The following is a 24,313-nucleotide window of genomic DNA, read 5'->3' on the forward strand; positions in this document are numbered from 1 at the left end:
TGGAAAGGGGCAGCTTATTAACAGGGGGGAACAAAGTGACCCAACTTGCCCTGTTGTTGGCAGGTGTTTTGGGGCTGCACCAAATTCCCTGAGCTCCCCAAATCCATCGGTAAAAGCTGTGCCCCGTGTCAGAGCAGGACACTCCTGCCCTCTGCCCGCTCCCTGTGCAGGTCCATCCTCTACTCCTTCATTTCCAAATCAGTGAAAATCTAAACATGGTGCAGAGATGGGGAATTTTTTTGTTGAGAACTGTTTGAAGGAAGCTGCAAAGGCTGTGAAATCGAGCATTTATTGTCATGTTTTTAAGCTTAGGTGGGTCCTTTTCCAAGTTTGTTTTACAGCTCGCAAGGTAAATAGTTTGCACTACTTTTGCAATAAACTCATGAAAAACCTAACAGGTTCTGTTCTGGTTTCTTACTGTATATATACAACTAATACTAAAGATTTAGCTTAGTGTTTTTCACCTCAAAACATAAGACTCGTAACAAGCTCAGAATGCTGTAATTCCTGACAAAATAATGATGTGAATGATATTTTATAAAGTTATTTTGTATGGTGTCAATTTTGTTTTGCCTCATAGTATGTCAATAAAATAAAATTCCTCATCTTTACAAGATACTGTTTGATGTCTTTTTGTGTAATATTTGGCCATTTTCTGCATTTTGTGCACTGTGAGACTGTTCCATGCATGGGCATGTTGAATACAGGACATATTCATGGCCCCAGTCATTTTCCATAGTGAGTAGAGAATCACGGAATCGTTTAGGTTGGAAAATACCTCTGTGATCATCCAGTGCAATAATTAACCCAGCACTGCCAAGGCCACCACTAAACCGTGTCCCCAAGTGCCACATCTACACTGCTTTTTAATTCCCCCAGGGATGGTGACTCCACCACTTCCCTGGACAGCCTCTTCCAGTGCCTGGCAACTCTTTCTGTGAAGAATTTTCCCTGATGTCCAATCTAAACCTCCCCTGGCACAACTTGAGGCCATTTCCTCTCATCCTAACACCTGTTACGTGGGAAAAGAGACTGACCCCCACCTGGCTACAACCTCCTTTCAGGGAGTTGTAGAGATCCAGAAGGTCCCTCCTGAGCCTCCTTTTCTCCAGGCTGAGCAAGAGAAGGTCTCTGTTGCCTGAGAGCCCAAAAGCTCGTGTCCCTTTGCCCTCCCTTGCATTACACCACTCACCTCTGGTTTGGATGTTTCCCTGTGCACTGATCTCCTCTTTGCCCAGCTTTCCAGAGACAATATTTGCTGCTTTAACTGCTTACAGGTCATAATCCTGGAATTATTTATGGAAGGTGCTTTGGAAACCACTTGCCTGAAATCCTGCCTTTTGCTTTCTGAGTGAATTCCTACAGTGATCAGTTTTTAAATGGAAAAGCTGTGACCACCTGGTGTGTTCTATAAATCACTGAGTGAAAGAAGATACCCAACAGAACTGCAAGGGTGACAAGGAGCTTCCTTTGGGAGCCCAACCCTGCAAACACAGATGAGTTTTACTCAATAATGTGAAAATGATGTCCCAGCTGTCCCTTCCGTTTATTTTTCCCCTTGTTTTTGAAACCTTGCTTTGAGTTGGATGTGGTTTTGCTCTGTCAGTCTCCTGGGGAAAACAAATAACCCTTCACTGGTTTGATGGCAAGCAGCTCTGGCAGCTGCAGGGCCTCGGGGATGGCTGTGGCAAATTTTGGCAGCTCTGAAGTTCCCATCGAGGATTCTGGCTGAGCGAATCCAGAAGGGTGTGCACGTTCTTGTGGCCTCAGTAATTCATAGAATATGTTCATCATCCCACAGGAAACTTCTAAGAGGGATGAAATATGGTGATTTATACTTAGTAACCACAGTCCTTTTGTCATTTTTTGCAAGCTTAGGAAGTTTCATCTCCTTTGAGTAGCTTTGGCTGGGGGTGGGAAGGACTTCACAAGCCATTACTGGAAGGGGGGGAAGATAGAAATATATAATAATAGATTCATCCTGCAAAGTGTCCCCTGGCCTGTGTTCCACTCTCTAAAAGCCCCGAACACCTCAAACAGGTGAAGCTACTTGGTCACTTTTGAGGAAGTTCATGTTCAATTATGTGTTTTGTAGCTGCAGCTTGTGGATGTGGCTCTTCACTTCCTGCAAGGGATAAGGGTGGACTGGGAAGTGTCACTTGAAATGTTATCCTGGTGTCCCAGTGTCTGGATCAGTCTCTGTGCACATCTGATCCCACTTGGAATGTAGTGCCTTTTGTTAATGTGCTGGTTTGGCATTTCTGGTTGTGGAGGGTTGACCTTGGGGCCAGATGTGCAAGTACCTTTTTTTTTTATTTTCCCAAAGAACTGGCACATCCTGCTGCTGGCACCCCTCCCCCCAACAGACAGCATTCCATGCTCAGTTTCCCACAGATCTCCATGCACTTTTAATAAAAACATTAAAAAAAAAAAACAACCACCAAACAACCCTTTCAACAATGGAGTAGTTTAGCATAAACCCACTTGGGAACTTCTCTAGGGATCCAGCATCACTCAGCACTCACTGCAGCATTCCTGGTACAATACCATTTTCATTTATGGCAACTTAGGGAAGTTTTTGTAGTGGAACATCCTTTGATCTTTTAAAATAGCATTTCTGGTGTGGCTCAGTAGCTTTGCTCTGCCAGTGCCTGCTCTTACCTGCCTAACCTCCACTGTGCTTTCCTAGCACCAGTCTGGAGTGTGTTGGATTATGGAGCTGCTGGTGCTTTCTGCCCTGTGTTTTACGAGCAGTTTGGTGTGTCTTCAACCCAAGAGAAGCAGTTGGTGTCATCCTGACAGGAAGGACAGTTCCCTTTACCATGCTAGCCAAAATGGGGTGTTGAGACAACAAATTCCTGACTGATTCAGGGTAGGTCACTGCCCAGCTTTTGTGGAGTGGGAGGTCCTGTTCTCTAATAACATTCCCATTCTTACCTGGGGCATTCTCCACACCTGGGGGAAGAGATTTTGGTTATTTCTCTCTCAGTGACTGACCATGACTCTCTGCAAACATTACTACACTGGTCATGACTGAAGCTGGAAAGAACAGAAAGTTTCTGCACCGATGTCAGTTTTCATACAAAACATTTATTTTAGAAAGTTGCACGTAAAGTTCCATACAGGGCAGTTGCCATTTCTATTGTAAAAAAACCCAAACAAAACCAAAACAAAATAAACCACAAAACAACAAACTAAAACCAAGTGAAAAATCCAGCTCTGTCACTCCAATGGCAAAGGAGTTGCTTACTCTCAGGAATTCACGTCTAGTAAGACTTCAATGTGCATTTTGGAAGGAGAAACTGCAGAAATAGAGTTCATTAGAGAAAAAGGTCCTAGAAGTACATATTTACATCATTTTCTAAGACATTTACTTTTACCACCACAACTGCAGAACCTCATTAGCCCTTGTAATGGATCTCCTCAACCCTGTTTTGGTGCCCACATGGTGTCTAGGCTGCATCACAGAAGTAGCTGTTTTTAAAGACTTATTTAATGGACTTGGTCCACTTTTGGAGCTTTTGGACTGAAAGCTGCCTGTAAGAAATTTTAAATTTGGGTACTGATTGTCTGAAAAGTAATTTTAAATCATCTGAGCAAGCTCTGCTGTCAGATTTACACTGTGTCCTCTTACCCCGCCGTGTTTCTGAGGGTAGAATCCCATTCTTCAAAAAGTATAAAGTTCAATTTCTAAACTTCTTAAAGCAAAAGCAGATGGCTCAGTGTATAAATATATCCAGCATCTGGATTCTCAGTCACAAAAACATCCTTTATACAACAGAAAGTGGATCAACTATGAAGCAATTCTCCATTGGCCTTAAGATCCAACACTGTCACCAACAGCTTCATCTTCATCCTCTTCCTCCTCATCCTCTTCATGTCCTTCCCCCACTTCTCCATCTCGTTTCTCTTTTTCAAGCATCTTTAGGTATTTGCTCGCTAGGATCTTCTTTGGCAAGATATCTGGAAGGTAGAATTGTTGCTTTTATAGTCAGTTTTGAACACTTACATTGCCTCATTAATACTGTTGCATCCAAATCACTAATGAAATGAAGTCAAAAATAAATATTAGTATTTTTAACAAAGCTCAAGTGAATAATCAGGTAAAACAGTCTGACCTATACAGCTGTAAGAGTAACAGGGAATTACCCACTTACAGTACAAGTAACCAAAGATAAGGAATATATTTTACGACTCATTACTGGCAACTGTCTTTACTGTCTGCTGATGTGCATTATTTATTTGATTTAAAATAGAGTGCTCAGCTGCCTGGATCCAACAAGCCAGCTCTCCAACTCATACCCTGTAAAAATGTTTTGTTTTGGTGTGTTTTTTTTTTTCATTAAGATACTTGTTCAGGGCAGTAATGGACCTGATACAAAGCAGAACTGTGTGCACTGGAAGTATGTCCATGGGGAACCCAGAGAAAGACTGGATTAGGAGCATCTTTGAGCTCAGTGTTACAACACAAATCTAAGCACCAGTAAAAACTGCATGTGTGTACATATATCTAAAAGGAGAGAGGGACCATACAATGAAGCCCTTTTGCTCAAAACTTACAGATTTCTGTGCGCGCCACTTTTGGTCCACGTAACTTCTCACCTAAAGATGTGCAATGATCTTCTTTTATGGGCTGAAAGCTTTCAATGGAATTGCAATTTAAGAAATGCTTAAGGCAATATGCTAAGAACTATACATAGTATAATTCTATAATTTAGAGGCAGAAGAAAAATCCCCATTCACAAAGAAATGTTTTCAGCAATGTAGTTTATGAGTTCCAGTTGAATGCTATACAGGGGATCAGTGACCAGCAGCAGAACTGGGTCCTCACAAAACAATGCATTAAGGCCAAGATTTCATTGTCTAAATCACACACTGGATTTGTCCTTGTAACATCAATACCTGCAAGGAACTGAAAGGTCTCACACTCTTCTGCCGTATGGGACAGGTCAGTGTAAGTCAGAGCGTTCTTCTCCTTCCCTCTGCCGTGTTTGTAGGAGTATGAAGCCAGATACTGAACAAAAAGCTCCTAAAAAAAAGAAAACAAAAACAAATAGTCAAGCTAAGAATTCACATATATAGTTGATCCCTCTCTCAAGGCAGAAGCACCATGTTTAACCACACAGACAGTGGGCACTCAGCGCAGAGACTCAGGGATGTCCAGTACCCAAAGAGAACTTACAGGACAGACAGGGCAAGAGTGTTTACAAGGGCTTGTAACAGGAACAGGGGGAATGGCTTCAAACTGAAAAAAAGTAGGTTTAGACTGGATATCAGGAAAAAAAATTCTTCCCTGTGGTGAGGGTGATGAGGCCCAGTTTGCCCAGAAGAAGCTGTGGCTGCCCCATCCCTGGAAGTGTTTCAAGGCCAAGTTGGACGGGGCTTGGAGCAACCTGGTCTAGTGGAAGGTGTCCCTGATCTTCCAGGTTTCCTTCCAACTCAAACCACTCTATGATTCTAATGTCGGGGAAGCTGAGGGCCAGGGTTTGGTTCCATGTCTCGATGCGGGGAGCGGGCAGCGGGAGCGCGGCCCGGGGGCAGAGGCCCCTCGGCCGGGGCAGGGGGAGCGGGGAGAGCGCGGCGGTACCGTGGCTTTGGCTGTGAGGAACAGCGCGTCCTGGTTGATGCTGGACACCTCCGGGGAGCTCTTCATGATGACGCGGATCCGCGACAGGGGCAGCGACACCAGACGGTTCTCGCTCAGCCGCGCCGCCATCTCGGCCCGCCGGGACCTGTAGGCGGGGCTGAGCCGGGACTACAGCTCCCGACAGCTCCCTACGGCACCGAGCCAGGGACTACAGCTCCCGACAGCGCCGATCCCGGGACTACAGCTCCCGACAGCTCCCTACGGCACCGAGCCCGGGACTACAGCTCCCGACAGCTCCCTACGGTATCGAGCCCGGGACTACAGCTCCCGACAGCTTCCTACGGCACCGACCCCGGGACTACAGCTCCCGACAGCGCCGATCCCGGGACTACAGCTCCCGATAGCTCCCTATGGCACCGAGCCCGGGACTACAGCTCCCGACAGCGCCGATCCCGGGACTACAGCTCCCGATAGCTCCCTATGGCACCGAGCCCGGGACTACAGCTCCCGACAGCTCCCGACAGCGCCGATCCCGGGACTACAGCTCCCGACAGCTCCCTACGGCATCGAGCCCGGGACTACAGTTCTCTATGGCACCGATCCCGGGACTACAGCTCCCGACGGCGCCTATCCTGGGCGTTCAGCTCCCGACGGCGCCGATCCCTGGACTAATAATGGCCAGTCTTCGCAAGCGAAGATTTGGGAAAGGTCATAAACCCTTCGAGCCTGCGCAGTGGATTTTTTAGGTGAGACACAGCGTGCGCTGAACTGAGCCCACCCTTTAATCCTGAGGTTCATCTGCCGGGGCCGAGCAAAGCTTGGACAGTGGCAGTGAGGTCCCCAGGACGTAGCTGGATTGCCATACAAGGCTGACGACCTCCAGCTGCCCGGGGGGCCAGGAATTGAACCCGGGTCGCAGCGGTGCGAGTCCTGCACTCTAACCACTAGACCACCAGAGGCCCCCGATCCCTGGACTACAGCTCCCTGAAACACAAGTACCTTCCTGGACTACAGCTCCCTGCACCGGGACCGGCCTGATCCCGGGATTACAACTCCCGACAGAAGGGACTACAGGGACCACCAGCCCCGCCGGCTCCGCCTCCCCGGGCGCGCTGAAGCTTCGGAGACTTCTCAGAATCACAGAATTCTGTTGGAGAAGACTGGTTGGAAAAGATCTCTGAGATCATCGAGTCCAACCTATGACCGAACACCACCATGTCAACTAGACTATGGAACTAAGTGCCACGTCCTGTCTTTCTTAAACACCTCCAGGGACGGTGACTCCACCACCTCCTTGAGCAGCCCATTCCTATATCTAACCACCCTTTCCGTGAAGAAATTCTTCCTAATGTCCAACCTCCCCTTGCACAACTTGAGGAGGCCGTTTCCTCTCACCCTAATACTTCCTAGGTGGGAGAAGAGCCTGATCCCCACCTGGCTACACCCTCCTTTCAGGTAGTTGTGGAGAGCAATACGGTCCCCCTTGAGCCTCCTTTTCTCCAGGCTAAACATCCCCAGCTCCCTCAGCCATCCCTGGGCCCCCCTGGACGGGGTCCTGCTGGCCCTCCTTGGGGCTTTCCCTTTCTCGCCCCCTTGACATGGCTCCTCAGCCCCAGGCTGGTACATGAGTGTCGGGAATTCATTTTTAATGGCAACCACGTGCCTCCTGCATGTATCCCAATTACAGGCCAGTGGCTCCAAAGTTGTTAATCCAAACTGTAATTACAGGCTGCTCAACGCCTCTGCTGCTGCAGTGCAGTAGCAGGGAATGTGCCTGGTCATCCTGACACTCCTGGGAGGTTGTGTGGGCGTGTGGAGGGCACATGTAAACTATTAAGTGATGATGGGGCTGCATCTTCATTATTAACACGTTCCCCATATTTACCTCGTGTGCTGTGTAGGCAGGTTGTAACATGCTTGTGGATGGGTTTTGCTGTTGGGAGCATTGGCTCCAGAAGTTCATCTGTGCCTGTTTGGATGAGGGTGTTGGATCCCACAGGGAGCGAGTGAGCACTTCCAGGAGTGGTGACGCATAGTTTACATCAATTCATTAATGGCCTCAATAAAAAAGCTTCCAACGTGCTTTACAAACAACAAGCCTGATGGTTTGTATTGGTAAGAAGTCTGCTAATGCCATAAATTATCTCTTAGTATGAGAGGGAAGAGCAGGAGCTTTTCCATAATACACAATAATAATTCACATGGAATTTGGGGCAGAAAGAGATGTACCCATAAAGAAGCACATTAAATGAAAAATACAGGGAGTTTCTTAACTGCATGTTGCTATCTTATATAGACTTTGCCCAGTACATAAGGACAAGGGTACAGATAATACTGATTTATTAATAAAACACAGCACCATAAGCAGTTGTAAGCACCTTGGTGCAAGGAGAATACAGTGATGATGCAGTTCCAAAATTACTGTATTTGGGCACATCATTTAAAGTTCACTATTGCAGATAATCTGTGTCTCTCAAGCAGTGTAATTCCTTTGAGGTTACACCTTCTGTGAGGCCATTCTGTTGAAGTTATGTCTGAAGGGAAGCACAATATTCTAGGATGCTACATGGATATCTGCAAGGCTTAGTTTCTTCCTTGATCTTTAGTGTCTTGTGACATCTTGTGGAAACAGCTGACATTACTCTGACAGAGAATTTCTTGTAAATACTACTGGGGTCTTTCATGATTTCAATATACATATAAACCCCCATCGAACTACCAAGATTTCTGAGGGTATTGAGCTGTTTGGACACAGAATTAGGACTGTATAGCATAAGAGAACACCATGACACTGCAATATTATTGATATTTAATAATTTATCTTTAGCATACTTTGTAATTGCAAAATTAATGTCGTACCAGTAACGGGATCCAACTTGTTCCTAATTAAAACAAACAAACCTACAAAGCTAGAATTAATTCTCTTGAATTAGAACTGAATGGGTGTTGTTATTAAGAATTCTTTGTTAAACCTGACAGGGAACACAGGTAAAATAAATATCACCTCTGGTAATTTGCATAAAAACTACTACTTCCTAATGTACTGATTTTACCTGTGTCCTGTGCTATGGGGGGAATACAGCAATGGCAAAGGAAAACTTGCTGCTCCAATAAACAGTCTGCTCAAATGAGGAAAATTTATTCAGATGTACTAGTGAGGTACCTGAAAGCAGAAAAGGATGGTGAATTACTGAAAAGTACCTCTGTATCAAGCTTCATTGGATTATAGTAAAAGAAAAATAATGATAAACCTGATATAATCAAAATGCCTCACGGATTAGAATCTGGGTAAAGTGTCTGCTGAATTCCCAAAAGCTACTGAGAGCAGTAGCTCTATTGGAGTAGTATTCTAATAGTATTCTCTATTGGAGAAACAGCAAGGTTAGTGAACCAGGTTACATCAGGCTGGTGGTCAGTCCCCTGTGGAGTTCCCAGGGCTCAATTTTAGGCCACTCTGTTGCTGAGTGATATTTTAAAACCAATTCATACACATTTAAGAAGTCAATAATTAGATATTTAATTATTTATGATCTGTAATTAAAAAAAAAAAAAAGAAATTCACTGTTACTAGGTAAAGAACAGTGGATAAATGCTGGACTAGGGAAAAACCTGCCCATGTCAGCAAACAAGGGAAGGAGCTAAAGCTGGTCTGGCAAAGTATAAGCACAGTATGTGGATAAGTAGTTGGCACAGACATAATTAATGTGTTATATTAAAAGAAAGAGGTGTCCAGCAGAAGATGCATAGTGCAAAAAAAGAAATTAACCTCTGTAGCAGCATTCTTTGAAATTGTAGTAGAGTGATACAAAAGCAGCATTTAGAACCAATGAAAACAGACAAATTCATGACAAAGCAGAAGTATTTCTTGCATGATGCAAAAAAAAAAAAAAAGCTATTCTGAGGAAATCTGATTGATGGGATAAGAACATTATGCCAAATATGAGATAAATCTGAGCAGGTGGTAAATTATATGTTAATGCACAAATGCAAACAGAAAGTGGCTGAACTGCCAATGGTTGCTGGAAGATACCTAAGCATGTGGAAGTTGCAGGTAAGGCTCTCACTGTAGGAGTTCCTCCATTAGAAAAGCTGCAGCAATGAAGATATTCAAAAGCAAAAATCAGTCAAGAGGAGCCAAGCTTTTAGGCAGACAATACTATGTGTAATCTTCCATTTCCACTTATGACAGATACACATTTAGGCAACTTCTATCCAGAGTTGTTCTACCATTTGGAATTATACAGAACATTCTTCATACCTTCATCTTGGAGGATCTCAGGAGACTGAGTAGCTTAATGGCAGTGAGAAATTTCTAGAACACAGTGTTTACACAGTCACAATCTAAATTATCTTCTAAAGATGATATTGTCATATCACATTTTTGTCTTGTAGGGAAGAAGTGAAACAACAATAAAGCGCTGTCAAAAAATGTCACTAAAATCATCTAGCAATGCTAGAGGGCAGATTTATGAATAATTGTGCTAGTTCTGGCTAGCACAGGGTTGATTTTCTTCACAGTAGCTGGTATGGGGCTGTGGTTTGGATTTGTGCTGGAAACAGTGTTGATAGCACAGGGATGTTTCCATTGTTGCTGAGCAGTGCTCACTGTTATGGATTTACACACACTGGCCACTGTAACAGTGTCCGACTGTAGGATCCTGCTAAGAAAGCAAAGTCTGAGTTCTTAAGTTATAGCTTGATCTGGGTGCCTCCAGAGAGGGACCCCCATCCCTGTTCATGCCTCTCAATTATGTCCATAATCACCCATCACCTGATGCCCAAGTCCAATCACTCAATTCTGGTCTGTGGTCTCTTGATGTCTTACTGTTTTTCACTGTTACTGGGCTGGCCTTCTTCTGGAGTGACTTCATTCTCTTGGAATTGTCTCCTTGGTCCTTATCTTCTCCACTCCTCTCACATCTTCTGAATTCAGTGAGCTCTTTGTTAGCAGCATTAGTTTTATCAAAAAGTTTATGCTTGGTCAGCTCCTGTGGCCTAAGGCTTCAGCGACTTCAGCTGCTAATGCTGAGCCACTAATGCTAAATGAGAGTATTCAGATGGAAAACCACAGTCAATCAAATTCCTTCTGTAACATCACACAGAGGAAAGGCCTTTTCTGCCTCTGACCTCACTCCCCCAGCAAGTGGACTGGGGGTGCACGAGGAGTTGGGAAGGGACATAGGTGGGACAGCTGATCCCAACTGGCCCAAGTGATATTCCAGATGACAGGACATCATGCTCAGCATATGAAGTTGGGGAAGAAGAAGGAAGGGAATGATGGTGTTTGTCTTCCCAAGTCACCACAAGAATACTGAGCGTTGACTTTGTCCACATGAGATCAAATCCTTGAGATATTTAGGTATCACTGATACCACAACCAAATACAGTGTCAGCGTTTGCTGACACTGCATTTGTTACTGATAACATCAGTATTGTAGAAATAAATGTAGAAATAAATAACTTCCCTTGAGAAATGCTCCAAGTTACATTCCTGCTAAAATTCTGTGAGAGAAAACTAGTTATGTTCTTTATTTAAAACCATCACTTTCTGTCCCCTCTATCCTAAATTTGGCCAAGTTCGAGCACACGCATCTTCCCTCCAGAAGCTTCCTAGATTTGTATTCTTTCTGAATTTCACAGAACTGCTCTATCTGAAAATTGCATCATCTCTAGCATCTTTGAATTCATGTTAAGTCGACTTACACTAGTTAAAGGTGTAGGTGAGCAGCCCTTGTACCTGCACCATCAGCAGCTCCAGCACAGGGCACAGAGAGTGTTTTCTGAACTGGGGGAACCTGAGGGGAGAGGAGAGACCCACCAGCCCAGGCCACAGCAGCTGTGGAGACCCAGAGAAGGTGTTGGGAGCAATGGTGGCCCAAGCCCACCATGTATAAAAGAAACAGTGGCCTCTCTTTGTAGTTTGTTCTTTTTCCTGTGTAACTCCATACCCAAGAATGATGATTTTAGCACTGACTTGTATCCTCTGTGCTGTGAAGAATAATTGCCTGGTTTTATTCTCTGCATATTCTCCTTTCTGAAACAGCTTCTGCTGTAACATGTCCCCTTTGAGCCCCACATCTGTGACTTCCAGGTTCCTCCTTTCCTCCCCTGGTGCTCTCTGGCTGTTGGGGGTGACAGGAATTATTTACTGAGTTCAGAGATTTCTCTGCACAGACACACGGGGGCTGTTAATGAACTTTCCCTGGCTGCAGAAATGAACCAGGAGCACCAACCTGCCACCTGCCTGTTGCTGCCTTCATTGATTTTCATTCCTGACAGAATTTTTAAACCTGGTTTCGCCTCTTCAGCTGGTTCGTGGGTGCTCACTGACCACCTCAGCTTTGCTCCAGCATTCCATCTGTGCGGATGAACCTGCAGGCACAGCTCTGTGGGGCTCTGCTCAGTTTTCAGTGGAGTTTTGGGTACTTTGCATGGGCCCCTTAGTAGTGGCTCCTCTTTGCCATGCTGCCAGCTGAGAGCTCGCCAGGTGTAGTTGCCTGTGCACAGCCTGCACTGATCCTGCTGCCTGATCCTGGCTCCTGCTGGGTGTACTTGTCTCTTGACCGGACTGAGCCCCTGTGTCCTGCCAGGGGCTTCTCTTTTCTCTTGCTCAGGGAGATTTTGGCTCCTTTCTGCCTCTGATGTCCTCCCAAGCATCAAATGCTCCTGGCAGGAGAAGGGAGGCTGTGGGTGGCCAGGCTGAACACATCCCATCCCTCTCTGGCCGTGCTGCTGGTGGGCTCGGTCAGCCTCCACCTGAGCCTCCAGGTCCTCCAAGTCCAGCTTGTGCTGCCATCCCCTTCTCCTCTTCCTCTGGGAAGTGTTATCATTTCTTGGAAGCCAGCTGAAGGTCAAGGCTAATGCTTGTTCAGCTCCTTCTTGCTGTTGATTTTTCCCTGGTCTCTCAAAATGGGGTAACTTGTGGGGAGTGGAGAGACCTGCCAGGAGCCCATAGCTCATGCCACAGTAGCTGAGGAGACCTGAAAGGAGGTTGTGGCCAGGTGGCAGTCAGTCTCTTCCCTCAAGTAACAAGCAATAAGACAAGAGGAAATGGCCTCAGGTGGTCACAGGAGAAGTTTAGATTGGGTATTATGAAAAATTTCTTCACCAAAGGTTGGTCAAGTATTGGAACAGGCTGCCCAGGGCAGTGGTGGAGCCACCATCCCTGGAGATATTTAAAAGACATATAGATGTGGCACTTGGGGACATGGTTTGGTGGTGGACTTGGCTGTCCACTAGAAATGCACCTGAGCTCTCACATGAGGCTCATACCTCCAGAGTCCTCAGGATTTTTCCCCTTAAGCTACATGACTCTGAGAAGTCCTCTCAGAGGAGGACCCTTTCTGTTCTTGGGGAGGCTCAGGGGGGATCTCATTCTCTACAACTACCTGAAAGGAGGTTATAGTGAGGTGGGGGCCGGTGCCTTCTGCCATGACAGGATAAAAGGAAATAGCCTTAAGGTAAGACAAGAGAGATTGGGATTAGGTAATAGAATTTTTTTTTTTCACTGTTAGTGTGGTCAGGCATTGGAATAGGTTGCCCAGGGAGGTGGCGGAGTCACCATCCCTGGACGTGTTTGAAAGGCGTCTGGATCTGGTGCTGTGTGATGGTTTAGTGGTTTAGGGGTTACAGTGGCAGTGCTGGGTTGACAGATGATCTTAAAGGTCTCTCCCAACCTTGATGACGTTACGATTCTATGACACCAGACCAATTTCGGGACTTAGGAATGCCAGGAAGGCTCACTTTCGGCCACTACTGCCAAAGTCCCTCAAGTTTTCATAACCGGCTGAGATTCACCATCCGGGTGAATCAATCACTCGTTCACTCCTTTTAACGCATTCCTCTTGGAGGAACGCCTGATGCTCGCAGGCCCAGGCGGATTCCCCGTGGAAGCGCCGGGAGATGAACCGCGGACGGCGGCAGCAGCGGGCGAGCTCCGCTCTCCCCTCACGGCTCTCCCGCCATCGCCCCGCGCATGCGGGGCAGGAGCGGCCATTGCCGTCAGTTCCGGCGGCAGCGGGAGTGGGGCGGCTCCTGCCCCGGCTGTGAGTGCCCCTTTTCGGCTGTGAGAGCCTCTGTCCCGGCTGTGAGTGCCCCTTCCCAGCTGTGAGTGCCCCTTCCCAGCTGTGAGTGCCCCTTCCCGGCTGTGAGTGCTCCTTCCCGCTGTGAGAGCCCCTGCCCCGGCTGTGAGTTCCCCTGCCCCGGCTGTAAGATCCCCTTCCCAGCTGTGAGTGCCCCTTTTCGGCTGTGAGAGCCCCTTCCCAGCTGTGAGTGCCCCTTCCCCGGCTGTGAGTGCCCCTTCCCCGGCTGTGAGTGCCCCTGCCCCGGCTGTGAGTGCCCCTGCCCCGGCTGTGAGTGCCCCTGCCCCGGCTGTGAGTGCCCCTGCCCCGGCTGTGAGTGCCCCTGCCCCGGCTGTGAGTGCCCCTGCCCCGGCTGTGAGTTCCCCTGCCCCGGCTGTGAGAGCCCCTGCCCCGCCTGTAAGCGCCCCTACCCTGGGTGTAGTACCCCTTCCCGGCTGTGAGTGCCCCTTCCCGGCTGTGAGTGCCCCTTCCCGGTCAGCACCGACAGCCGCGTCCAGAGCAGCTCCCTTGCTCCTCTCGCTGCCCCTCAGCCCCTTCCCGGCGAGGCTGCGCTTGGCTCTTCTGCGGTTCATTTATTTTCCCTGCTGAACTTCACCGGCCCAGCGCGGGATCTGCCCCGGGGAGAGGGAAAGGGGAAAGCTCCCACCTTCCCTCAGTGTCCGCCCGGTTGGGAACCGTGTGGACGGGGCTGTTCCCTGGTAACAGGTTTGCTCCCCGGGAAGGAGGCTGCTGAGCAGACCCCGGGCACTACGGTGGGAGAGGGATAGTGACACTCCAAAGCCGTGCTGTGTTGGGTTTTTTTTGTTTGTTTGTTTCTTTGTTTGTTTATTTTTGTGGAGGTTTCTTTGCTTTATCTGTGTTTTTCCGTCCTATGTACGTTTTAGAGGATGCTTTGGAGGTGAAGTTGACCAAGGGATCTGTGCGGTCCAGGAGGTCTCAGAGATGTGAGGGCTCAGCAATGCATGTCTTCGTTTAAAACCCAGTTGCAGTGCAGTAGTCAGAGAGCTCAGGGGAGAAGGAATTCTAAATACTTAAATATAGAAGTAGAAAACATTGCCCGGTCCTTCCCTACATATGTTTTGAGAAAGCAGACTTCACTTTTTCTCAAAAGTAAGTGTTCTGATCCTGATTTTCCTCTCCCTGGCTGCGTGCAAGCACTGACAGCCTTGTAAAGTTGGGTCATTCCTGTTCGGTGTCTGTTTACATCTCACTCCACACAATTTTCCATATTTCCCCAAGGCAATGGGACTGGAGAGCCTGAGTCTGACAGGATCTTCTGAGATGGTGCTTCTACTCTCTGATTGTGGTGGAGACTCTGCTGGCCCGTGTATGAGCTGTCTCGTGTAGCTGCACAGGGAGCAAGATTGAGTCAGAAAAACGTAATTTACAGATTTGTGTTGGCTGCGTGGTTGAAGATTTAGTAAAATGATGACGCAAATATTAGTGTTGTAGCACATATATTCATGATGCAGAAATGTTTAGCATCAAAGTCCTGGTTCGCTTCAGCAGCTCCATGTACTCTGAATGTTAAAAAATAATATACGTTTTTCTTTTACTGGCCTGCAGTTGGTGCAAAATGAGCGTTCCTGACTACATGCAGTGTGCTGAGGATCATCAGACCCTCCTGGTCGTGGTTCAGCCCATTGGCATTGTCCCCGAGGAGAGCTTTTTCAGGATCTACAAGCGGATTTCAGCTGTGAGCCAAGTCAACGTGCGCGACTCGCAGCGCGTGCTGTACATCCGCTACAGGCACCACTATCCCCCGGAGAACAACGAGTGGGGGGATTTCCAGACCCACCGCAAAGTCGTGGGGCTGATCACTATTACAGACTGCTCCTCTGCAAAGGAATGGCCTCAGACTTTCGAAAAATTCCATCTTCATAAGGAAATGTATGGTTCTACCCTCTATGATTCCCGGCTCTTTGTCTTTGGGCTTCAAGGAGAGATCGCGGAGCAGCCCCGCACGGATGTGGCGTTTTATCCCAGTTATGATGAATGTGAGACTGTGGAGAAGAGAATTGAAGATTTTATCGAGTCCCTCTTCATAGTGTTGGAGTCGAAGCGGCTTGACAGGGCCACTGATAAGTCTGGAGACAAGATCCCGCTCCTCTGTGTTCCTTTTGAGAAGAAGGATTTTGTAGGTCTGGACACCGATAGTAGGTAAGCAGCTACTTTTGTCAGCTTGCAGGTCTTGGAAAAAAAACACCTGTGGCACTTGCCAGCCTTCAGGATAAGCCTCTTAGAAAGGACAGAGTGTACCTTGTTACAACAGAGGTTGTGCCCAGATCTTACTGTGTCTGTCTGCTGTAGTTAAGAGAACTTAATTTGTGGTCTCACCATATTTGATGTTCTGAGCTTGTTTTATATATATATTTAATTCATGAGGCTAATCAAGTAGTAGGAAGAAGTCACAGGAACAGGTTGACAGATTCTGCTCTAATGAGACTTTTTGGTAGAAAGCAATAGTTAATAGATATACAGTATTAATTAAAGAACTCAACATTGATGAAAATAATTTTTTATTATGTTGGGTAGTATTTTACTAATCCTACTTTTTCGTCCTATGAAACAGTGACTGTTTATTCCGGTGACTAAATCCAGCATCTTTCCCTGTCTTCCTTTTTTATTTATTTAATTATTTGTTATTCTTGACCTGTCTTGTTTTGCTACCTGTTTGCTACAACTTTCTCTTTGGTTTTGTGTATGTTAAGTTTTATTTTGTCCCCCCCCCCCCAACATCTTTCCTTCCTCCTCATTTGCATTCTCAGATTTTAGTGTTATAATGTTCTTGTGCAAGGGATTGGTAATTCTGGTTAGCCAGCTGCAGGCAGTGCAAAATCTGTTTGATTTGGCTGTTTGCAGTCAAATCCAAAGGATGGAAGCAACCACATTTGTCCTGGCAAGGACAGAGGTGTGGAATCCCTATCAAAATACAAAGTGTGCATGGGAATAGTATTGGTCATCTCTGTCTTGTACTATGAGGGATGCCAGTAGTTGTTGTTACTGTGTGTAGAAAGCATGGTTTTCCAGAGCTGTCCAGGCAGGTTTGTGAAGGCTTTGGATCACGTTAATCAGCTCTGCCTACATAGTTAGTCCTGGCCTTGGAAACTGGAAGAAAGCATTTCAAGTTTCTAATTAGTTTGAAGCTCTCTGTTATATTATCTCTGGTTGCCTGAAGTACCTCTGTGCCCTGCTTCTGCTCCTCTTGCTGAGAAGTTGAGCTGGGTCTGACCTGCTACCCAGTGTTATCCCTTGGTTTGTCCATGCACCATTCGGTTTTTACTATAAGTATAAATTATTATGTTACTGGTTTTTGTACGTGGGTGATAAAGTTTTGTAGAGTAGTCAAGCCCTTTTAGAATCTTGGCTTTGATTGCTCAGTTTGAATGAATTGTTGTCGAATGTAATCAAAATTTCCTGTTCCAGTTAGCTAAGAAAATGACTTTTTTTTGGCCAAGAATCTCCAAATCAGAATGAATTATGCTGTTCAGTTGTGTCTTTAAGTATCGTGCTTTGGAAATCAGTTTCTTAGATAAGTGACATTTCTGAGCAGTGGCTGTGCTGTAACTTGTGGGTAAACTTTTCCTGTGAAGTTCTGAACTGGTGAGGAGCTCAACTGACAGCAGTGTGTGTATCCACACATGTCCAAGGAGATATTTTATGCTGTTGCACTGAGTTCAGACAGATGCAGTGTGATGCTTCAGTTCTTTGCAGGATGGAAGATGTGTGACCCTGGCTGTGTAAACATATGGGTTTATCCAGAGTTAATCACTGGTTCAGCTCTGCACACACCCTGGCTGGGAGGTTTGAATAGCAAACAGTTTTTCAGTAACTCTGGATCAATGGATACACTTGAAATGTTTGCTGCACTGCCCAAAGAAACGTTGTTAAATGTTCTAATCGTTCAGTTTAATAGTAAGAAAGTTCTTCAGCTTTATTGTGCTGTGGAGTTAGTACTTCTGATTGTTTGAAAATTTAGGATTTATACATTAATAACATGGGCAAGCTAAATGAAAATGTATTTATAGCTTCTCTGCACAGGGACCTCTGTAGGCACCTTCATGTAACCTGATGCATCTCTGCCTCTGTGTTTCTAAAGCAGAAACTCAGGTCCCTGGAATAGGGTTGAACTAACATCAGTTTATTAAACTAACTTAGGTTTTCAAGCATTGGTCTTTGGATGTGAACTGGTGGTATATACTATTTTACTACTTGAGAGTTTTTTATTGCTTGCATTTTGTTCCTTGGGTTGCAATAACAGGATTTTGTTGTAGCATGTTCCCTTCTGCAGTGTCATATTCCCTAATTTAGGGAAAGCACTGCATTAGTCACACCAGAGAGACACAGGGCTGGGAAGGACCTTCTCAATGGAGACTAGTTTCTGTTTTTGCAAGATATGATGTATAATTCTGTTCAGGGAGGGCTAAAGGTTGTCTGAATGCAGGAAGTGGGTATGAGAACATCTCATAGAATAACTTTTGCCACTTTGTTGGTTTTGAGTCTGTCAGCGTAATGAGTTAAAGGAATGAATTTAAAAAAAGATATCATTGAGATATTGAGACAAATGAAACAGCTTTTTCTAGAATAGGTGAAAAATTCTAAAGGGTTGAAGGCAAAGGATGCCCCCTTGATCTTATTTATAGACCTTCTGTCCATTTAAATTTTTTTTTATATTGTATATCCTGACCTCTCAGTCAGTGTGCAACCAATTAGTTAAAAAGCACAAATTTCTGTATGAAATAGATGGAAGAGAAAGCATTCTGTGTGCTTAGATAGGAGAGTATATGTCTCTCTTCCTGTAGTTGTGGATGTCTACTTAGGCTAAATAAGCCTAAGTAGTAGTAGAATCTTTTCCTGTAATTTCTAAAAGTGGAGTTAAATTTCAGTGTGTATCAAAGGTCTTAATAAATGTGGAGTGAAGCTGTAACCTGGAGCCATTGAACTGGGTTGGTACATCAGGTGAAAATATGTTCAGAAGTTACATGGGACATAGTAATTCTGATCATGTGAGTTATTAAACTTCCAAACTTCGTGTGTTGAAACTTTTCTCCATAAAATATTGAGGTTAATACTTATGTGATGATCAGGACTATGTGTACAGACCTGATCTCTCTCACCCAATTAGTGAGGGTTGCATAATAATTGTGGTGAGGGTCACTACCTTGGTTGCATAATAATTGCAGCAGGAGTGGCTTCTTTTAAGATGCAGGGTTCATGAATTAGGAAGATGGATGGATTATTATGCTGCATTTCTAATACAATGATTCTTAAAAGAGTGAGGATGATCTTTGTCTTTTGCAAGTTGCTTGTTTGAGGAGCAGAAGAGACCCATTCCCAGAACTGGTACTGAGATGACAGTTTACACAAACTCACTGTGTTATGTGTGTAGAAGAATTTTTTTGGGTGGCAGGAAACTTCCTGTGTGAAAAATAGTGGCATTAAGTCCTAAAAACTTCGGAAGAAAGATTGCCCTGTTAAGCAGAAGTTGTAGGACAGGGAGTCTGACCTTGGTTTAATTCCTAGGGCACAGCCAAGAGGTGATCTTGGCAAATCTGTTGATTTTTCTCTGTTTATCAGCTATGAAATATGGGTAAAATATCACAGGGATGCTGAGAGAACTGGAAAAGTTTCTGAAATTAGTTGCACTTGATAGTTATTTGTAGAGGCCAGGAGACTGATGGAAAAGTCTAGAAATGCATGTTCTCATGATGATACAAAGGTCCTACAAACTGGAAACTAGAAAACATACATACTAGAGATACCATTTTTAAGCTTTCTATTTTATTTCTATTTTCAGCTAAAAAATTAAACATACCTGTGTATGATTATAAATCTACTTGGATAAGCTCATTTTAATGCTGTTACATCAGTTTGTGTCTTAGGTTGTCTCTTTTAATACTGGGATCCATTTAACGAGGCACCTCTTAGTCCTGTGGAGTGGAGAGACCACAGGGCTGTTTATAGATTCTCTACACAGTGTCATAGATGGGCTTTGTTCACTGATTTATCAAAGTTGATGATCTTGGTATGTGTATGTGGCTGTTAATTTTCCTTCTGTTCTCTGTCTTTCTAATTTTTGTTTTGTTCCTTTCTTTTTTTTTTTCCCTTCCCCTCTTCTCTCATACTGCCCTGTGAGTTTGTTGTTGGGTCTAAAAAGGTAGGCTGTGATTGTGTATATTTGAAAATAGTTAGCTTTCTTCCATGTCCTGCCTCCTCACTCCGCCTTCATTGCATACTTTAGTGTTGCTTTTTATATTTATTTTTCAGTACACACAAAAATAATTGCTGCTGGAGCCTCACTACTGCAGTTGCCCCCTTTTGGCGCATTTGGCAATTGTATTTGGTACCAATGCTGAATTTTTTTGTAGGACACCCATAGTTTGCTTAGGTGGCTGCTGGCCTCTGGAATTTGCTTTCTTTTTTAAACTCCAAAGCCATGAAGCTCTTGCTGCCTGTGTTTGGTTTCCAAATCCAAAAGTTCTGGCAGTCGATCCAACGCCGTAGCTGTGTCTTTCAAGTCTGGATAATGTTATGATTGGTGGTTCCTGGAGCTCTGCATGCTGATTGGAATTAGTAGACCTTGATGGAAGTTTTTGTTGAAGCATTTTGCATGAGAATACTTTTGAAAATTCATTTTGCATGTTTCTTGTTTGTAAGTTTAGCCAAATTTTGGGGGTCCAGAAATTCCTTCAAACCTGTTGCTGGCTGTAAATAAATTCTGCCTTGAAATATAGTATTGTTGCTCTGAATTTTCCTTAGCATTATCCTGGGATCCTAGAAAAGAGCTGGGGATGGAGGATTAAAGCACATTTCCTATATAGCAAATGAGGCAGAAATGGAGATGGGATCGGGTTGTGCTTTGTGGTTCCTGGAGCAGGTTTGTTGTCCTCCAGTTTGAAGTAGCAGCAGTGGTCACTTGGTGATGATTGTGGTTGTTATTCTGAACATAAAGTGTGTGTTTGGTACCAAATTAGTGCAGCTAAAATTAGAGAATAAGATTATAAACTAGTTATGTAGTCAACTGTATGTTTGCATGGGGTGAGGAACTTCTGAAGAGGAGTTTGGGTGGCTGAGACTATGGAGTATCCCATGGGTGGTCCTGCATTATGTGGCACTGCCTTCCTTGGGGACATTTCTGAGTGCATCACACTCAAGAAGGGGTTTGTGGTCTTTGAAATGTAATGTATAAAATGAACTTCTGCAGGAAAAATAAATACAAACAGCTTTGGTAGGGCATGACAGGGAACTGGCCTAGAAAAAGGTTAGCATTTTATCCTAGAGGAAGTAGGTGTTCATTTACAGGGACTTCCTGTCCTCAAACAGATTAGGATTGAGCAGTAGAGAACCAAAATATTTAAACAGTGTTTTAATAAAAAACAGAAGATAACTGTAAGCTTCTCACTCTTAGCTTTGTGACCAGGTTCTTCAGGTAAAGCTGTGAAGCAAAACTACCTAGGTATTAAAATGGATAATCATCATTTTACACTGATGTATTTATGCATGTCTGATTTCTTCCCATTAAATTTGCACCCCAGTATGCACTGAAGAAACAATGAGTCACTTGGACAGGCTTTTAAGGACCCAATGTTGTAGATACTGGAATTTTTAAAAAAACAGGCTTCCCAAATATGAAGTAAATTAAGTTTTGCTGTCTATGCAGAGAGGGTTTGGTTTCAATAAAATCTTTACCATTTGTCTTTTTGGACATACTGGAAGTAGTTGAATTCAATATACTTAATTGTGAGTGACTGGTTAAGACACAGTTTATACATTTGTTTGGTGGAAACTTCTTCTATAATTAGTGAGAAAATACTTTCCAGGAGGATGGCAAAAGACTTGCAGGGACTGTAGGAGGTAGATCCTGTCTTGGCACCACCTTGAAGAGCCTAAAAATAGGTGGAGTGAATTCAGTCTTTGAATAATTAATAGTAAATCACCAGGAATAAATTATCTGTTTGCCTCTAAATAAAGAGAGTTTCTGAAAGAACAGTGTTGTGTATGAGCAATGTTTATTGATGTCTAGGTGAATAAAAGCCTTCTAACTTTGCATATATTGACATCTGCATAAATCAGCAGCAGAATGAGGTTGGGAAGAGCTGTTGGTGAAGCAGTGGGATCGACATGGTTCCGGTATTGGGTTCTGATTTAGGAGTCAGACATCATCTTTTTCCCTTTGCTCTGTGACTCATGTTTATGAACTTAATCATATGCAATCTGGAAAGTCTGGGAAAAACACTTATAAGCTACAGATTTGGGAGAATAAGAAATTTAATGTGTCTATAAACACAGAGATTACTTGAAAGTGTAGAGACAGTCAACAGTGTAGTGTCAACATCTTTGAAAGGAATTACGACTGTGTAAGGAAACAATGATTCTCCAATTCCACTGTCTATGTAAAAAAAAAGTTAAAAGCAATATATAACACTTGCAATCTTATTTTTATTCTGGAATGCAGAGATTAGGAAAACCTCATTTGTAAACAAGTTATACTTTCCTCTACAATACTAGTTCAAGATTACAAAGTAACTTTTTGAGGGAGGCATTTCTCTATAACCCGAAGCTCAGACTGAAATCCTGGTGAGATTTGGTGCCCTTCTGTAGTTCATGCAGGGAGCTTTAGTCTTCACTTTAAATTTTCTTTACTTTTTTCCTTAAAAAGTTCTGTAAAGTACATTCTTGTTGAAAAATAAAGGATAAATATTGCAGTCTCTTGACACATCTGAAAGATCAAGAACAAGAGTGGTATTGAGCTTCATTTAATGTCATCATCTTCACATCAATTGTGATTATGATGTGATAGATCAGAAAAGTGGGAACAGTTATATGTGAGGTATCTGTAACTTTTTAGATGGAGAGGAGCAATAGGAGACATACTTCTTGTCTCCTTTTATAATTTCCAGATTTTTTTATAAACAATAACGCTGGTTCTGATTGCTTTTGTATTTAATTTTTATAAGGACATTGTATGTGCTCCTGTATATCTTCCCTTTCAAATTTCTGTCCTCCATCCATATAAATCAGTTACTTTTCCTTTATCTCCTTGAAGAACTATTTTTTTTTCAAACTAGCTGCAAGGAATAGGACATTATTTGGTGGCTGAAGAGATGCTTCTCTTTGGTGTAAACAACGCAAACCAAAGAGCTTTGAAAGCAAATAAACTAATAACATATAGTTGTTTTTATTATTGCCATTTCTCGTAGCCTTTAAATCTAAAGGAGATCAATTAATATCCCTATTCCTGCCCTTACACTTCATGTGCTCAGTTCCCCTTATAACTTTTTTTATTTCTTCATTACACACTTCACAAAGACGTTCTCTTCAGATGTGTTACGGAGATAATTTCAGATTATTTCAAGTCTTCTGGGAAGTTCTTTGCTGCAAAAAAACCCCGAAAAACAACATTACCCCAAACCTAATATCATTCCATAGTCGTGACATTTCCTCTTCTATTCGAAGTCTCACTCCAGGGTATAAGAATTCAGCACCTGGAGAGTGGATGTCACCCCAGGGTTTTTTTGGGTTTCTCTTTTGTGTATAGTTGTTGAGTTCAAACATGCTGGGTAACCTTTTGAAAGATCACAAAATGGTTTGGGTGGGAAGGGACCTTAAAGATCATCTCATTCCACCCCCCCTGCCATGGGCAGGGACACCTCCCACTAGAACAGGCTGCTCAGAGTCCCATCCAACTGGCCTTGAACACTTCCAGGGATGGGGCATCCACAGCTTTTCTGGGCAACCTGTTCAACAACTATTCTGATGAACTTAATTGAAAAAGTATCACTACATTTGCTTTTTATCCAGATTCTTTGGAGATACTTCAAGTATACAAAAAAAGAAAGACATCTACAGCAATTCTTCTAATTAAATTTAATTTTGGGATAGCTTTTATTTTAGTTTAAACCACCCAAAGAAATAAGATTTTATTTTTCCCTGGTGTGATGTTTGGACAATGAACTTTCATGCCTCTCTCTATTCATGTACTTAGACATTGATAGAACAAAAGGATTGGAGTAATGTAGGTAGATGAATAAAATATTTAAGCTGATTTTTAATTTTGCCCTAAGAAAACAGTTATACAAGGTAGAGCAAGGACATTGTTACCAGGGAATATTTTTGCAGGAGGGAGAACAGGAGGATTGGTGATGGAGTTGTTCTCAACTGTCACTTAAATCATGAGATGCTTTCCAAGTCCAGTGTGTCTTACTTTGCATCTGTTAAGTTTCTTTAGCTGGTAGTTACTTAAAAAAAATGGAATAATAAGGTTAGTGCCTTTATCACATGGGTTTGTACCCAGCTTGCCTTTTCAGTTGTACCAAGGTGTCTGTTTAATATTTTCAGTAGGACTTCGTTGGCTTTGGCTGTTCATTTGGAGAGAACTTCACCATTTATTTTAATATGTTAAAAAAGAGCAGCAGAGAAACCCAGTCAGCTCTTGCTGAAGTGATGATTGTGGTGTTTCTTGAATCATCCCTTTAGGAGAAGGTACTGAGAGCAGGGGAGGTTTGTGAGCCCTGAGCAGGTTCTGGGCCACCAACACCTCCAGGCTGTGTGTGGAGAGGGCCCAGGCAGCCAGTCCCACCAGAGGAGAGCAGAAGGAAGAGTCATCCTAAATATCCTCAGAGCCCAAATGTGGCAGATTCCATGG

The 24,313-nt window shown here is 44.0% G+C and overlaps 2 protein-coding genes across 7 annotated transcripts in view; one reads left to right on the forward strand and one right to left on the reverse strand.

Annotated features, from left to right (window-relative positions):
* Nucleotides 1–3,070: 3,070 nt before the first annotated feature.
* CHRAC1 (chromatin accessibility complex subunit 1) lies at nt 3,071–5,732 on the reverse strand. The gene is made up of 3 exons (XM_064644158.1): nt 5,588–5,732; nt 4,903–5,029; nt 3,071–3,963 (listed from the first exon to the last, which is right to left on the reverse strand). The coding sequence occupies exons 1-3, from the start codon at nt 5,714–5,716 to the stop codon at nt 3,818–3,820; spliced, it is 402 nt and encodes a 133-aa protein (XP_064500228.1). The 5' UTR covers nt 5,717–5,732; the 3' UTR covers nt 3,071–3,817.
* Nucleotides 5,733–13,567: 7,835 nt separating this feature from the next.
* Nucleotides 13,568–24,313, forward strand: part of TRAPPC9 (trafficking protein particle complex subunit 9) — a 461,153-nt gene continuing 450,407 nt past the window's right edge. The window contains exons 1-2 of one of the 6 annotated variants that reach the window (XM_064644132.1): nt 13,568–13,632; nt 15,235–15,828. In XM_064644132.1, the coding sequence (XP_064500202.1) occupies nt 15,245–15,828 (584 nt within the window). In that variant the 5' untranslated portion in view covers nt 13,568–13,632; nt 15,235–15,244. Of the gene's footprint in view, nt 13,694–13,835; nt 13,855–15,234; nt 15,829–24,313 lie in introns of those variants that run through there. The other 5 variants (XM_064644108.1, XM_064644094.1, XM_064644118.1 and 2 more) reach the window with 5 other exon arrangements.

Source organism: Pseudopipra pipra, chromosome 1 (genome assembly GCF_036250125.1).
Source record: "Pseudopipra pipra isolate bDixPip1 chromosome 1, bDixPip1.hap1, whole genome shotgun sequence".
Taxonomy (NCBI): domain Eukaryota; kingdom Metazoa; phylum Chordata; class Aves; order Passeriformes; family Pipridae; genus Pseudopipra; species Pseudopipra pipra.